At 30.9% G+C, this 13260-nt stretch overlaps 1 protein-coding gene across 3 annotated transcripts in view; it reads left to right on the top strand.

Annotated features, from left to right (window-relative positions):
• Nucleotides 1-9530, top strand: part of LOC127710389 (uncharacterized) — a 35214-nt gene extending 25684 nt beyond the window's left edge. For all 3 annotated transcript variants that reach the window (XM_052216227.1, XM_052216223.1, XM_052216235.1), the window contains 3 exons: nt 1676-1780; nt 2810-2968; nt 5656-9530. In XM_052216227.1, coding sequence (XP_052072187.1) covers nt 1676-1780; nt 2810-2968; nt 5656-5841 — 450 coding nt within the window. In that variant the 3' untranslated portion in view covers nt 5842-9530. The remainder of the gene's footprint in view (nt 1-1675; nt 1781-2809; nt 2969-5655) is intronic.
• The last annotated feature ends 3730 nt before the right edge of the window (nt 9531-13260 follow it).

Below are 13260 nucleotides of genomic sequence, written 5' to 3' on the forward strand. Positions count from 1 at the left end.
GCCATTTAACTTCATTTGCAATGCAAAAATGATTAAATTACAAATTATGTGTAGTAATACAAAAGCCTACTCTAATTCCCTATATACTCTAAATACTATATGCATTTAATGTTGCAAATTTTTGATAACTAACAATGATGGGAGATCAGTTTATCAAATCCTGTACATATATTGAAGTACCTGTAGTATAGAACTAGCAAAAATTAAAACATAACATGAATTATATATAAATGTATATATATTGAAATCTTATTTGGTCAAAATCCAATTGTTTAAGTACATTATATAAGTGGAATGGGAAATACAATCTTCACCATAGATCATTACATCTGTTCATTTGGTCTGCATGTTATATGCATGATATGTAGATTGGGTTTTAGAACCTTAGAAGTGTTAAGATATATGTCATTGTAATTATGTTGTAAAATTTATGTATATTAGTTGTGTTGTATTGGCTAACTCTCAAACCATGTTCAATCTGACTAAAGGTGACCAAGCAGGGACACTGGTCATCTTCCAAGCATAAACATTGCCAAGTTGACAAATGAGTGTTCACAATTCAGATCTTGACATTTTGTATAAACACTAGTCTATTTTTGGAGACAGTATTTTGACATCTAGATATCTTTCTATTATTTGTGTTGTTGGATTACTGTCTCATTGGGATATACCCTACATCTCTTTTTATTCACATACATATACATTGTACTATGTTTGAAGACTTAATATGTTGGCTAGTTTATATAGCTGATATTGTTGTGTTTCATATAGTATCTATAACATATTTTGCTCTCAAAGATATTCATGTTAATCAGATAGAAGAAATAAAAGAATAAATATAATGGCATGTATCATAGGAAAAAAAAGAAAATTGCATTATGCCATGTTGCAATGATTGAGGTATATTAATGCATGGTGTGGTTTGTCATACTATTCAGCCATATATAAGCCAATTTTAGGTAAAAGGATAAACATCTTGTCATATGTTCTGTTGAAAATCACATTCACTTAATTGTCTCTGTAAAAAAACTATAATGAAACTAAAATGCATCCTCAATCTTACTTTGAAAGAGAAGAAAAAAAATTCTATACATATCTGTATTTGAATCCTTTTTTATAAGTAATATGTCTTCCTAAAACCAAGAATTCTAGAGAAATTTGTTTGTAAATAAGATTGATACAGATTTTTATTATTTTGACAAAATATGTTTTTGTGATGGAGATCAATTTTTGAAAGCAATACATCATTTGAATAAATTAACCTTGGAGGATGAAGGTGAAAAAATTGTGAAAAAAATATATTATTTGTTTTTTTATCATTTGGGTTCTTGTAAAGTGGCTTTGCCTACCCCTGAATTTACCACTGACTGTGGAATAAAATTACACACAGACTTAAACACATGAATTTCTAAATGAAATTTTTATTTTGTTTTGTAAATTTGATATTGTTAAAAAATATTTTAGGGTTAAGTGTTGTTTTTAAAAATATTTTAGGGTTAAGTCTTGATGTAATACTTATATAAGTATAGTCTCAGTCAATAGAATAGTTAAGTCTTACTCAGCTTTCAGGACCATATGCATATTAAGCAAAATGAAATATAATTATTGTAGAAAGATTGAATATTGGTACATCAATAACATGTCATTTGATAAGTAGTAAAACCTTTTGTTGTAGGAAATGAACTTGTCTCCTGCCAACTACCACAGAATTTTAGATCTTCAGAGTGAGAGAGATATCAGTATATTACACGGTGGATCTGGGGGATATCAGCGATATACAGTAAGTAGGAGAGATGTATAATTAAATTGTATGATTTGTTTTGGGATTTCATAGTTGTTCTGTAATTTAAGAGAATATTTTTTTTACCAGGGGGGTCACAGGGATTTTAAAGATATACAAGCTAAGTATAGAAATATTAGTTTATTACATGTAGGGTTAGGAAGAATATCTGCAATTAACAGTAAGTAGTAGAGAGATACCAGTATATTACATGATTAGTTAAGGGATATCAGAGATATACAGTAAGTAGAAGAGAGATATCAGTATATTGTATGTTTAATTAAGGGAAAGAAAAGATATACAGTAATTTAGTAGAGAGACATCAGTATATTACATGTTTAATTATGGGATATCAGAAATGTACAGGAAGTAGTAGAGAGATATAAGCATATTACATGTTTAATTAAGGGATATCAGAGATATACAGTAAGAAGTAAAAAGATTTCAGTGATTTTGTGGTGGGTCTCAACTCCCAAGGATATCAGTAAGTAAGAAAAGGATTTAGTTAACAAAAAAATGTTAGTTCATGCAAATACCAGAGATATTCATTAAGTAGGAGAGCTATAAGTGTAACTATGATATCAGAAATAAGAAATTATGACGGGATAGATATCAGTATATTAAATGATGGGTTGAATTGTTATCAGAGAAAAATAGTATACTATTAAAGTAGGAGAGTGATCAATATGTTGCTTGGTATTTAAGAGTAATCTCACCCCTTCCATTCTCAATTTTATCAGTATAGGAGAGATATGATCAGATTTACTAGTAAGATGTACAGTTTGTTCAAGAGAATATCAAAACCTTACATTATTCTTAGGTAACTGTACCAATTGAAAATTATGATGATATAAGAAGATATCTAGAATGCTGGATGTTACTGAAAAATGACCAGTTTGACTTACATTCTATGTATATAGACTGATATGTTGATATGTTGTTTTTAAAGTTAACATTGCAATTATTTATGTTTTACTATAGTCTCAGACTAGTATGATACCATTACATGAAATTGTGTTATGATTTTAGTCTCAAACCAGTGTGATGCGGCTATTTACAAAGTTCTTAAGAGAACACAGACCTGAAATAGAGACAGCTTTCCTACAACAGGATAAAGATCACAGTGGTAACCTTTCTAGTGAGGATCTAAAGATGGCACTGAAAACTGCAGGATTACGTCTAACAAATGTAGGTTCACTGTTTTTCATTATAAGAAGGAAATCAATTCTGACAAAATTTGCAACTACCAAGAGGCAATTTAGCTGTTTCAAAAACTGGTTTTATTAAGTAAAGATATTTAAGGGTTGGATCTGATGGAAATTTATCTACTAAATCAGTGAGAGTTATATTTAGTCATGAACGTATGTAACATAAAATAATGTCCTCCATGAACTATTGTCTGTCAGACAAAATTTCATATAAAATATTGTCCCTGGACACTGTTATGAAATAGTGTCCTTGTCCAGGAAAATTTGTCACCTCCTTCTGAACAAACTTTCACTATGGAATCCTGTCCTTGACAACATTTCACTGTGAAATTCTGTCCATGACAACATTTCACTGTGAAATTCTGTCCATAAAAATATTTCTTAATCTTATAATGACTTCCCTGAGAAATCCCCTGTCATGAAATTGTGATCATTTCTGGAATTTTTAAAATTGTTTTCCATAAAATAGTATTTGTTTAACCATAAATTGCTGCATTAATTAATTATGCAGATTTGTTTGTAACTATCAATCAAATAGAACACTTTAATGATACCATTATCCAAAATACTAAATATTTATAACCTCACTTTCATGAGACAAAATTTCATGACATTCCATCTATGAAATATTGTCTCAATATACAAAAAAAAAAACCTTGGATAACCTCCCTTTAACAAGACAAAATTTCATAATATCCATCTATGAAATATTGTCTGTATATAGACTAAATTTCATATGGAAATTTGTCCTTTTCGGACATTATTTCACAGATGGGGACAAAATTTCATGATACAAAGTCATGAAATATTGTCTTTGGAGACAATATTTCATAGGAAAATATTTTACTTTACACTTATATCTTGAGGAAAAAGAGATAAATTTTCTTTCACTTAATTATTTATCCAGTGTAGAATATTGTTTTAAAACAACACATGATTTCAGTTTCAGTATTTCTTAAAATCAGGTTTTTGGTGTATCCCTGTCGATAAACTCCATTTTAACTTTCATTAGGCAATAAAATATCAGGTTAGTGGTTTATCGTTATGGATAAACTCCACTAAAATGTGCAGTTGCTAATATCTATGTCATTTGATATCTGGAGGATAGTTGATTTATTGGCAATTATACCACATCTCTTAATTTTATATTAGACAATGAAGTTAGGATATTGGTGTAATATTATAGATAAACTCCAGCAAAATGTATATTAGGTATCCACTAAAAAGTACATTAGTGAATAAATACAATTTATTGGTGTGTCATTATGGATTAACTCCACCAAAATGGACAATAGATTAAGAGCATTGGTATTAAATAATTGGCAGTACATGTGTGGCAATACAATCAGGCAATTGCAGGGTTTCCCCTGGGTCAATTATTTTTTTGCCACCTCTCTCGCCAAAACAATATATTTTTCGCCACTGTATTGTTTTTTTTCGCTAAGAAACATAAATATATGTTTCAATCAAATTTTTCCTTCTTTCGACCCCCCCCCCCCCCCCAAAAAAAAAAAATAATATAAAATGAGTTTGCCCTATTGTTGTCTATGATTATTCTCTTAAACTTATATTTTAGTCTATATTGTAATGAATAAACACTGAAAGTTTACTTTTAAAAATAAAACTTTGCTTTTTTTAACTTAAAGGGGGGAAAATACATTATATTCGGAACAACTTTCCTAAAAGAGGGGTCCACTTACTTTTGATAATAAAGAAGATTTAAGTCCAGGTATTGTCATTGTCAATGAAAAAGTGGAGACGTAAAACTATGCTTGAAACACGTGCGTCGCCAAAACGACTTTAAAGTACCCTCTCAAATCAATTATCTATATCAAAGTCAAAGGATAAAGTCGGAGATTTTTCTTGCTTTTGAACATTTTTCGTCATAACAATAGATGGTCCTTTCCAGACCATCGTTAATAAAATAAGGAGAGGAGACGTATAAAGTTTGCTTCAAACACGTGCGTCGCAAAGTGGTTAATAAATCCTTTATGTGACATGTGCAGACGCCATTTAACCATATCATCTTGCCAAACAATACAATCAACACCTTTATTAATTAGTCCTTTGTTGCCTACATCTATAAAATGCAATCAGCTGATAATTGATTTTCTGTCAAAATCTTAATGAGTTCAAGGTGAATTCCGAGTATTGTCAGGTAAAGGCAGGTAAAGTCCCAGGAAACCCGAAACAAAATAAATAAACAAGATGGAAGAAAATTAAATCGTTTTATATATTTCTTTCGCCAAATTCTTTCGCAAATGATGAATTTTAATCGCCACAATTATTATTTTTTTCGCAAAATGCGAAAATGGCGACCACCAGCGGAAACCCTGGGCAATTGGAACATTGTGGATAGATCTACCAAATTGTAAATTCATTTTGAAAACAATTAGGCATATCATTATTGAAAATTTCTTCAAGAATATATATATTAACTGGCAACAATTAATGTTGTGATAAAATTCCACCAATTTAGAAATTATACATTGATTGATGTAGTTGATGTGTCATCGTGATAAAATTCCATCAAACTGGACATTTGATTCAGTAGTAAATGAAATTGTATGATTCATACATTCTCTTTCATTTAATTCTATTGCTGAATAAAATCTAGATTTTGATATCAAATTATATCATAAAGCTGAATTATGCTTTATTTTACAGAAACAGCTTGGTATTTTATTAGAAGACATTGATATGAACCATTCAGGAGAAATCAAATATAAAGACATCCTAAGTGGTACAGCATTGATAGGAAAGAGAAAGTCATCTCAAGTGTATACACTGGCAGGATTAGAAAGTAAAATACATGTCCTCAGCAATAGAGGAAAAGAAATTGGAGTCTCTTGATTGATTGTGAAATTCTTAGTCATAAATTAAATGAATCTCCTTAGCAACAAGCAGTAGCAGTATTAATTGGTTGTTGGGTTTTACTAACAGCTTTGGTTTATTTATTTGCTCATGCTCCATGTTTGAATAAAACATGTGAGATGAAAGGGGAGTTATTAGGGGTTCCAGCTTAATATTCATCAAATTTTACATGATTTTTAAAAAAGTAAGGATAAAACCCAGAACCCCCTATCTAGATCTACTGCCAAGGCCCTATTGGATGGATGAATCCTCTGTCAGAAGTCAATGTTTAGAAAATTGCTAAATACCCAATGTGCTTACTATTCTTTGGTCATACCTTCTGATGTTAAAGTATTTATCCTGTTAGTGTTTGCATTTACGAAAAGGGCCAGATAATTTCACAAAAGATATTTAATCTTTAAACAAAATTTTACAGTTAAAATTGTATAGTGCTTCTCATACAACAGCACATCTTATAGAAGTCAGTTTCAAGCATTTGCCTAGCACTGTTAAGGCTTTGTCTTGTCACACTATCTATTGCTATAATGCTTTACCCAAATGCAGTTGACTTCAAACTGATAAACAGGTAAAGCATTTCAGATCATTTTATAAGTAAAAAAGCTGTCCATATGACACTAATGCAGTGATTTAGAAAGTATTATTACCATCCAATTTCAGTGATTATCTGTCTGTCTGAGGAAAATTTGTCTTGTGTCCTCAATTTTTTTTTAGCATATTGTGTTACAATCTCTGTTATTCCGTCCTTCCATCCAACCTATGGTAATACCTAAATTCAACAGCTGTCTTGCCTTTTTTGTAATGCCTGTACATAGTGAGCTGATATTTGGTCTGTAGTTATATAATGGTGAGGTTACATATCAAATTTGGGTTTTCTTCATTGATGACCCATTTTTTCCCAGAATTACAGCCCTTGGATTAAATATTTGTTAATGAAAATTGTACTTGTCAACACTTTATTTTAAATTAAGTTAATTTTCTGCTTTATGATTTGTATGATGGTGAGGTACACATCCAATTAGAGAAGTGTTCAGTATTACAAATATTATACAGAATAATGTGTCTTTTGCTCCATGAAAAATGTACTTGTCTGGACTTTTTTCATTTGGCCTATTCCTTTATATGTATTGCAAGAAAAAGGTATGTTTAACCATTTTGCAGCAGGCAAGGGGATTTGTGTTGACCATACACAATTAACATTATTTGTTAAAAAAATGTATTCAAAAATTATGCAAATAAAATGTATTTGTTGAAATGTCCAAACATGGTTTTTATAGTTTGTAAGTTTTTTTTATAAGCTGCTATACACTAGTATTATTTTACATGCCTTTAACAATCCAGTATGCTATTTTTTAAATTAGATTTATTTTTTATAAATAGTGCCTATGTAAATACATTATGTCAATATGTAACCATTGACAACTATGCAAATAATTTGTTACAGTGTAATCTAGTCTGTGATACAAATGTTAGGCCAAATATTATCGATGAATTATTTAATAACACATGTGATAGATGTCATTCAGTTTTTGCCTTTTCAGGAAATAATTTGTAGAGAGGGTTTGAAGCACGAGGGGGAGGGGGGAGTCTTCCAATATGAAGGTATACTAAGATGTGCATTTGGAATTGGTCATTTTTTGATATCTCAAATATATCAACGGGTTGTTATTTCACTAAGGTAAACTGTCAATGGTCAGCTGCACCTCTGTACCAAAAATCCCATGTTGAGAACCCCCCCCTCCCGGGTTTGAAGGTACTTCAAATCAGTTTTATATAAAAGAAAATAAGCAAATTAGATTTATATCAATTCTTTCTGCCCTTACATTTGTTTCAGGAACTGCATTGTTTGTTTTTCAATATATGATTTGTCTTCCACTCACCAAGATGTTACATAGGGAGTTTAACCCTGACATATGTTAATGTCTGATCAGAAACAGGTACCTTTACAGTGCAGTTGTTAGTGTTTTTTGTCCACTTAAATATGGGATCATCAGTCTATGTTGAAATTATTCTTAACAGACCTAGTCTTGGTCTATTTAGGTCTTACCATGTGGTTGAAAACTATTCTGAATGCTTATGACCATATTATGACCTCCTGTTGGCTTACTTGATTATCAACATATTTGATGGTGTTTATCAGCTCTCTTATTGATATTTACATTACAACTTTTCTTCACATTTGTTGATTTAATAGTAATACATAGTAAAATGTGACTTTTAATGTTTTTATAAAGAACTGTCATCTGTAGAAAGGGGTATAAAGAGGTGTGGGTATGTGGTTCTAGCCTAATTTCTTTTGATTTTTTTGTGATTTTAAGAAAGATTTCCAAAATAAGAGCAAACTCACTCCTAGATTGACCCTCTCCCTCATCTGCCACTGTCTATGATATAAATTAGTAAATTTTCTATCTATTTTTAATACATATTATAATCAAGTAAATGAAAATATACATGCTACTTTCTGAAAGGAGAAGGTCCGGTAAGGGCTAGTTTTGGCCTAAAATTCGAACATCTGATGAAAGATTTTTGACATTTTTTAAATGCTTAAGTGTCTACTTCAGTCGATTCAATTAGTTTATGTAGAAGATTTGAACTGATTTGGTCATTAAAGACACTCAAATGCAAGCTTTAATATGAAAAATCTATCAAATATGCCATAAAACATCACTTTTCAGATGGTTTTTGTCTAAATGTAAGTGGCCGCATTTGTGTTCAGTCTCAACCTTTATATATGTTATATATTATCATCAAATGCAACATACATTTAAACATAAAGACTGAACACAATTGAGGCCACTTCCATTTTAGACAAAAACCGTGTTAAAATTAGCACAAATGCTAAAATTGTGAAGATTTCAGTAATTTTGCATGAATTTATGATGCTAGTACCTGATGCATGTCCATTGTATTGTCAAAAACAGCCCATATTTATGGAACACAAGTATTTTATTTTCCAATAAATATATGATTACCATGTTGTTTTAGGTTACAAGAAATATCCCTTTTTCATTTCTTTGTGTATTCAGGTCAATCATTTTAGTGAATAATGCAAGTAGGTGTTTTGAAAGTACACACTAATTAATATACTAAAACAAATGCACTGTGATTGACTCTAAAACTAGAAACTTATATTATGTAAACATACACAAACGAATTCAGAGTTGTGTAGAAAGATTCCAATGTTGATTCTTCTAAACTAAACCATGTTTCCTCATCTAGTTGTTTTTTTCTAAAAAAAAAATCCCTAAATATATTCAAAACCCTGTTCAATGTAATTTTATGGTAAGTTACTAACAGTATCATTTCATTATACATATTATTTTTTAGATAATTCATAGTATTAAAAACTCAGGTATCATGTATCATAGTTTTCTACACATGGTGTTAAGTGGTATTTATTTTCAATATGTAGTTTTTAACAGTTTTCATCAATTTGTTTGCATTTATCTACAAGCTATTGTCTCATGCGTATTTACTTGACCGATTGTAATGTATAACCTTAGAAAACTGATGTGAATTTCACTGCTTTTTGTTAAAGAAGTAATTAAATGTCCAAGTATTGTTATACTCATCAATGAAACACACAAAGTTTATACCCGTCTTTCTTTAATTGCAAAAAAAGTATTACATTATGAGTTGAGCATTAAAAATAAACTGTCTCAGTAAATTTATGCATTGTTTTTATTTGAAGTCATAATTGCCCCTCTATGATAATATAAAAATAAGGAGATGAGGTATGATTGCCAATGAGACACCTATTGACCAAAGTTCAAATGAAGTGGATAACCTTATTCTTAATTAGAGTGAAATGAGGAAGAAAAATCTAGGGAAGTTGAATAACCAGACTTCTATATTTACAGTATCTAAATTTGAATGTGTACAGAGATCATTAAAGTTAAGTTGGCTTTTACGCTAGTTGGACCATGGAATCACTTCTACAATCCTTTTGAAAGAAAAACAATAGTTATCACTAGCCAATCAAATAATTGGAAAAGTAACAAGGATGACTTGAAAACCTGTTTTACTCAATAGTTACTGTATTTACCAAAGCTAATAAAGAATTCATGATTCACTAAACAAACAAGTTTATATAACTTATTTCACTAGACAAAGACACTCCAATAGATCAGTTGTAATAAAAAAAAAAAACACTTAGGTAAGTCTACACTCTACACATGATGTTATGAAGTTTAAAGGTCACACCTTACACTTTTGAAAGTTTGTAATCTGTACATCTATCCATCTTTGTCTAATTTTACCTTTACTGTGTCTTCTCAGAACCAGAACTGTCTGGTGAGCAACATAAGTTGTAGAATGTAGAGACATGGGGATGCCCCAGACCCCTACTTTGCTAGAATCAGAGGGGAAGCTACACCTATAATACAGCATATAGATCGGTAATTTGTATTTGACTTTTTGTTGAGATTCCAGTCCATCTGATGAATCAATCCATTCCAACTGAATTTTTGCAGTTTAACTTTATGTTGTGCGTTAGGGGATGGTTGAGCGCCCACATACATGCTTAATTGCACCACGTTCTTTCTGGTGACTGTCCCAAGTCCGGAGCCTGTAATTCATTGGTTGTTAATGGTTGCTGTCTGCAATATTTGTTTTTCGTTTGAATATTGTTTAAAGCATAAACCTGGCCGTTGGTTTTCTGGATTTTTTTCACATTTTGTCATGCTGGGGCTTTTATAACTTAATTACTATACTGTCGGTATGGGTTTTGCTCATTGTTGAAGACTGTACGGTGACCAGTTTACATCCTGGTCTTTTGTTCACTAGTAGATAGTTGTCTCATTTATAATCATACCGTATCTCCATATCTCTTTATTTTTTAACCTTTTATTTTTAAGGGGTCGCGTTAAAATCTTTTTCTTGGATTGTGAATGGTATATTTCGTCTATATTTCACTGCAGTTCTATCTTTCTTACATTAAGCCATGCTTTAATCAGAAGATCAACAACAATAGCATTTATTTGTTTCTCAATTGACAGATTATAAAGTGAAGGAATGTAAAAGATACAAATCCACTAAATTGTTTTATTAAGCGGAGATTTGAAAAAAATCTAATGTTTGCCAGTTTTGCTTTTCCAACCCTCCACCTTGGTTATAACCAAGAAAACAAAAACATAAATGAAAGCTTAACCATTTTTGTTATTGAATTATTGAGTGGAGTACTGTGTTCAATTGCACTCTTATATAAAAGAAGAAGATGTGATATGATTGCCAATGAGACAACTATTCATCATAGACCAATGATGACGTAGATGATCATCACACACTTTATATATATATTTTTCATCCACCATTTCTGCCATATCGTTAAATTGCTCGTCTTTTACTGTTCTCCGCTTCTTTGGAAGAGGATTCGCCGCCAGTGCATGATGTCGTGGGTTTTCCTAGATCAAACTAAAATAAATTCTGAAAATTCTCCGCTTATTACATGTAATTTAGGAGAAAAAGCTACAAGTTATCGGTTTGGAGTCAGAATAATGTGTCCGAGAGGGGTGACGTGTCTTCCTCCTTATTATTTTATTATTACATTGTGAACTAGACCGTACAAAAAAGATCCTTAGCTGCTTGTTAGTCTTAGTACAAAGCAAGGTTCATACACATATCATATTACTGTGACTTGACTGTAAGTGTTGCTAAAGGTGATAGGTTACTACCGATTACCTTTAGCATGACAATTTCAATAAAATTTGCGTAGAAATTGTTATACTGATTTTTCAAAATATCATTGAAGTAGAATTTAAGTCATATAGGATTGTAAGTATGCTTTAGTTTATCTCCTTGCACTTCCACGACTTGTTTGTGGTTTACTACAGTAGTTTGTTAAAATTTCTTACCAATTGAACTGTTTGGTTTTATAAAACAAATTGGAATTTGGTCAGAATTTTGAATAAATTGCAATAGGTGGAGAGCAATACTTACAGTCAAGTCACAGTAACATGTTATCGTCCTAAACTGCATGTGATATTAGACACTGGATGCTAAACTCCAATTCATCAACATCATCATATCAGTTTTTTATGCCATGGGGTGTCTTTGTTTCTTCGGCTTTTGTTTTTTATTGGTCCATACTATCATTTTCTAGACTTCAAGGGGTCGAACAAGTTGCCCTAACATACATTCTTCCTTCGAGCAAGGATTTGCATAGTTACTATACAAATCTTTGCTTTGAGCAATACATTAATTTAAGACAGAAAGGGGGCAAAAGTTCCATATGAAACTCTTACTCAGTTTTGGGGAAGGGGACTGAGACGTGTGCTGCATATAAAATATTGAAAGGCTGATAAAATAGGCTTAGGAATAATAGAAATTAATGCTATTTAAATGATATTTAATGAGATGAAGGTAGCTGGTCAGGTGCATGGTTACCGACACATACATACTGTAAAATAGAAACTCGATCTCGATTTATTCGGCAATATTACAGTTTCTGTCCTTACTGTTATAACCAGAAGTATTTCATGTTTTTAATATAAAAGTCTTCGTGCGATTTCCCGCAGGAAAGCCTTTTCTCGCTTAGTTGAAAGTCCTTTCTTCTGGTCATTCTTTGACAACGGTTTTTTTCGTTGTGTGATGACCCGAATGTGTGGAACCATAAATGAAACCATGACAATGTAGAATATATAAAACGAGGTTTGTTCACACCGTTAATCATTCTATTGATGATACCTGAGTCTTTTTTTCTGTCTTTTCTCTCTTTGTTTTTTCTGTCTCACCTTTTTTTTTAAATTTAACTTGAAGTCGTACATGTTTATGCATGGATATGATCTTCTTTTTTTTCTAGTTAAAAGCTATTCTTGTAATACTAAGTTACAAAGTACTAAAGTGCACACATCTGTGTTTGTTTTATTTACCTAAAGAAAGATATGTAACACTCCATTAAATTTATTTAAAGGGGAGAAGAAGGGAAAACATCTATTTAACTTGTAAAAAAGTAAGAAATGTCTTTTGTTGTAGTTGACAAATTAATAATTTTATGGTATGAAATAAGTTATTAATTGTACTAATAAATTGTTCATTCATATTTACTGCCTTAATTTGAGTTTTATGACATAAATCATACAATTATTAACAGTTTATTACCTATCTATTTAACCTGTTTTGTTTGATGCGCAATACGGATTTCGAATTTGATTGATTTTTATGTGATTTCTTAATGACTTCGATTACATATCCTTGGGGAACAAAAGACATTGTTCATTTAACATTTACACTTTCACTTGAGATCCTCATATTTTTTTACATTGTGCATCAGTTAAACAAGGAATTTCCTTTCTCTCTTCAATTTTGAATCCATATAACAGTTGTTGTTTTTCACCAAGTTTATCAACTTTTGGACAAAGAATAAGGAATAAGGAACTAATTAGGATTCAATTAAAATAAAAT

This window comes from Mytilus californianus, unplaced genomic scaffold (assembly GCF_021869535.1).
Source record: "Mytilus californianus isolate M0D057914Y unplaced genomic scaffold, xbMytCali1.0.p SCAF_1, whole genome shotgun sequence".
NCBI classification, from domain to species: domain Eukaryota; kingdom Metazoa; phylum Mollusca; class Bivalvia; order Mytilida; family Mytilidae; genus Mytilus; species Mytilus californianus.